The 3,965-nt window shown below is 42.6% G+C and overlaps 1 protein-coding gene across 1 annotated transcript in view; it reads left to right on the top strand.

Annotated features, from left to right (window-relative positions):
* Window positions 1-2,560, top strand: part of gdf5 (growth differentiation factor 5) — an 11,719-nt gene extending 9,159 nt beyond the window's left edge. The window contains exon 2 of the mRNA XM_079681017.1: window positions 1,037-2,560. Coding sequence (XP_079537143.1) covers window positions 1,037-1,998 — 962 coding nt within the window. The 3' untranslated portion in view covers window positions 1,999-2,560. The remainder of the gene's footprint in view (window positions 1-1,036) is intronic.
* Window positions 2,561-3,965: the final 1,405 nt, after the last annotated feature.

The following is a 3,965-nucleotide window of genomic DNA, read 5'->3' as shown; positions in this document are numbered from 1 at the left end:
GTAATGACTTCTATTTTTGTATTTTGCTCTTTTTTAACTCGTTTTATTTTAATTCTCTTGGCTTTTTTTGAATATCTGTTTTCACATGTATTTAAATGCAGTTGTGTTGGTCTGTTGCAACATATCTTACACTTCACATTTTTGTAAAGCACTCTGAAATACCTTTTGGTGAAGCGTGTTTGATAAATAAACGTTCGTACCTTCTTTCATTCTTATTTTCTTAAATGTTCGAAGGCTTTATTGTTGCAGGAGTTCCAGTGAAGTTATGGAAAGGACACACTAAGTCCTAAGCTCCTCCAACAATCCAACATAAATATATAAAACATAAAACAATCAAAACAGAGCAAAAAGAAGCATAGTAGATTAAATTAGTGCAAGACAATGTGACCAATGTGCAGGCAAATGGTAAATGGGTAAAGAAGTAAACGTTATAGAGGGAAACTAAATGCTGTCTGAACCCCTTGAGATGTTCTCAGGGTCCTAACATGTAGTACACACAGCAAGTCGGCGACACCAAAACAAATACAAACAAAACTAAATCCAGTCCCAATACGACCTCAGACCGGACAACTGCCATCACAACACAAACATTAGAGATACTAATAACCACTGAGAGGCCTGAACACATTTACCTCGCAAGCAAATCAAATGAATACAAACTTGGTGTTTTGTGAATTGATCAACAGAATGTAGAGCTAACAGTTTATTTAAATCAACGTTATTGTCAATCTTTCCGTTTATGTGAACAGAGAGATCGAAATGCTGAATAAAAATATATATAAAAATATGTAAATCCTACACACAATGAACAGACACCTTTATACATGTGCACACATCAAGACATGAATACACAACAATCAATATATACAAAATAATAATCAATTCAATAACTTTGAGATTGTCCATAGCAGCGTAAAAAGAAATGCAAAGGGATGATTCTTAAGGATGTGTGTGTCTACGAGTGGTTAGTCTCCCTCATGTGTTTTCGATCAGCTGTAACTCATACCTCTGTCTGTGTCTCCGTCCTCCCCCACAGATGAGCGAGGGCCCCAGCTGAGACGTCAGAGGTATCACTTCAACGTCAGCTCTCTGGATCGAGACGGGCTCCTGGGGGCCGAGCTACGCATCCTGAGGAAGCGCCTGTCTGACCCCCGCAGGGCCTCCATGGGATCCCAGGCCGCTGAGGGAGGGGGTGGAGGAGCGTCGTCCCCGTGCCTGAAGCTGTACACCTGCGCATCAGGTAAACAGCCGGCCGTCCTGCTGCAGACCAAGACCTCGGACGACCTGCTCGGCGGAGGCGCGTTCAGCAGCAAGTGGGAAGTGTTCGACGGCTGGAAAGTCTTCAAGGGCTTCAAAACCCAGCAGAACCAGCACTCCCAGCAGCTGTGCTTCGACCTGGAGGCCCTGGAGCATCGAGGCGGTCGCCCCTTGGACCTGCGCTCGCTCGGATTTTCCCGACCCGGAAGGACCAACAAGGAAAAGGCCTTCTTCCTGGCGTTCGGCAAAAGCAAGAAGCGAGATCTCTTCTACAACGAGATCAAAGCGCGGTCGGGCCACGACAACAAAACCGTCTACGAGTACTTGGTTACGCAGCGGAGAATGCGCCGAGCTCCCGCTTCAAGGGGGGCTAAGAAACCCGTGCAGACCCTCCCTCAGAGCCAGCTGGTGAAGCCGCAGACGAGGCCGCGATGCCACCGGAGACGACTCCACGTGAACTTTAAAGAGATGGGCTGGGACGACTGGATCATCGCGCCGCTGGAGTACGAGGCCTTTCACTGCGACGGCGTCTGCGACTTCCCCATCCGCTCGCACCTGGAACCCACCAACCACGCCATCATTCAGACCCTCATGAACTCCATGGACCCCGAGTCCACGCCGCCGACCTGCTGCGTCCCGACACGACTCAGCCCGATCAGCATACTCTACATCGACTCGGCTAATAACGTCGTCTACAAACAGTACGAGGACATGGTGGTGGAGACGTGTGGCTGCAGGTAGCAGAGACTGTGGAGGATGATAGAGAGGTCCGATCGTACGTAACGTTGGACTGTATACACTGAGAAAACACTTTCCTTATCACCAATTCTCTGCTATGCAACAGACATAACTCAGACTCAAGTGGACTATCAGACTGCATACCAAAGACAGCTCAGACTGTTCAAGACTAAACAGAGAGAGATGAACTCATGGAGGTGATGCTCTTTAACACCCATCCAGTAAAACTTGTGTACTTGTGTTGCATCTGAGAGACGCCAAAAGCAACCGCAGACACTTTTTGGATTTGCTCTCATATTGGGCTCCAACTGCTTTTGTTGTTCAGATGTATATCTATGTTCTGATTGGTGTACAAAGTCTGCGTGTAATGCTATTGAAATATGAGTTATACTTAGAAATGCCCTTTCTTCCAGCACTTATTTGCCAGTGTGCCTTTTTCCCATTCACATGAACAATGAGGAGTATTTTTATGTGTCTTATCCGAGACTTTTTCTACGAAGCATGTAAAGAATTTCTGATGTATAAATACAGGCCAGTGATGAAGTGCTAATCTGACCTGCTCCAAATGTGGGAAAGTTGCATAAACTACTCTTCAATAAAAAATGTCTAATTGACTGAGCTCCAAACTCCTATCAGTTTGAACCTCTGCCCCCCCAAAGACTTTGTAGACTAAACTATCAAAGGAATTCGTAAGATTTCCAGATGCCGAATGAACCCGAGGATGGCTGTGTTTGGTTTCAAGTGTTTTCGAGGTTGGGTTCACATCGTTGGTTGAAAAAGCGTTATGAGAACAGGTAATGAAAACACATTTCTTTCCCAATCACTGTTTGTTAATTAATTGAATTCAGGAATGTTGCTTAATATCTACAATGTTTTCTAAAGAGATTAGCATCTCCCTAGTTCCCCCAAAATAATCCAATGGTATTTTTCCATTGGATGGTTGCAAAAAATATCCTCTGTCGCAAACATTTTTTATGATACTTACATGTTTTGTTTAGCATGATAATCTCCACATATTAACACCAAATTATGATTTGTTAATTAAAAGCTAATGTTGGGCTATAAGGGAACTACAGCACGGTCACATGATTTCACGTCACCACCGATAAGCTAAAGGAGGCTAATGTTGGGCTATAAAGGAACTACAGCACGGTCACATGACTTCACGTCACCACTCCTAAGCTACAAATGTTCAAGATCTTAACAGCAATATAAATATATAATATAAAAATATAAATTATTGAAAAGTATTCAAACTGACCTTACAATGTGATTATAGACGTCTATGAATCTCATGACAGAAGAGTGTCTCACTTCAGGTATAACAACATGTCTCTTGCAAAATTACCGATTCATTCACATTCATTAGTATTTATTAAAAGATGCACTCAATTGTTATTGCAAGACAGGAGACTTCAACTCTTCAACAAGTTCAAGAGTTTTATAAGCCCAGAAACCAAAGGTACAAAAGTAGATTACATTTTACTATTTTAAACACAGTCTTAAAGTGATGACCCCTAAGATTCAGACTTGCTGATTTGTTTCTGAAAGGCAACAGCGAGTGCACCTGTCCGCCTGTAAAGCTCGAATGGCGATCGTCTTGTTCCTCTTGGACGGATTGATGTGAGCATTTCCTTTAATCAAAGCTGAGGCATGCAGGCGGTATTGCCTGTGGTAAAAGACACATGTCCTTTTCGAGCCTGAGACCTGAAAACAAATGACTATAACTAGACTTCTAAAAGGGTTAAATTAATAATCTTTTTTCTCAAAGCAATGACAAACCTGTGAGTTTGATGTTGAAAAGTCAGAATCAATACAAAATGTTCTATAAGTAAATTCAGATTGAACATAGTAAAACAATTTCAATGATAGTGTCCGTCCAAAAATAAAACATTACTTATCGTGAAAACCACCCTTGAATGACGGGACAGTGGAATAAAAGCTTTAGGGATCCAAACTATAACATATAA

Source organism: Notothenia rossii, assembly GCF_949606895.1.
Source record: "Notothenia rossii genome assembly, chromosome: 5".
NCBI classification, from domain to species: Eukaryota; Metazoa; Chordata; class Actinopteri; order Perciformes; family Nototheniidae; genus Notothenia; species Notothenia rossii.
This window is presented reverse-complemented; position numbering and strand designations above follow the sequence as displayed.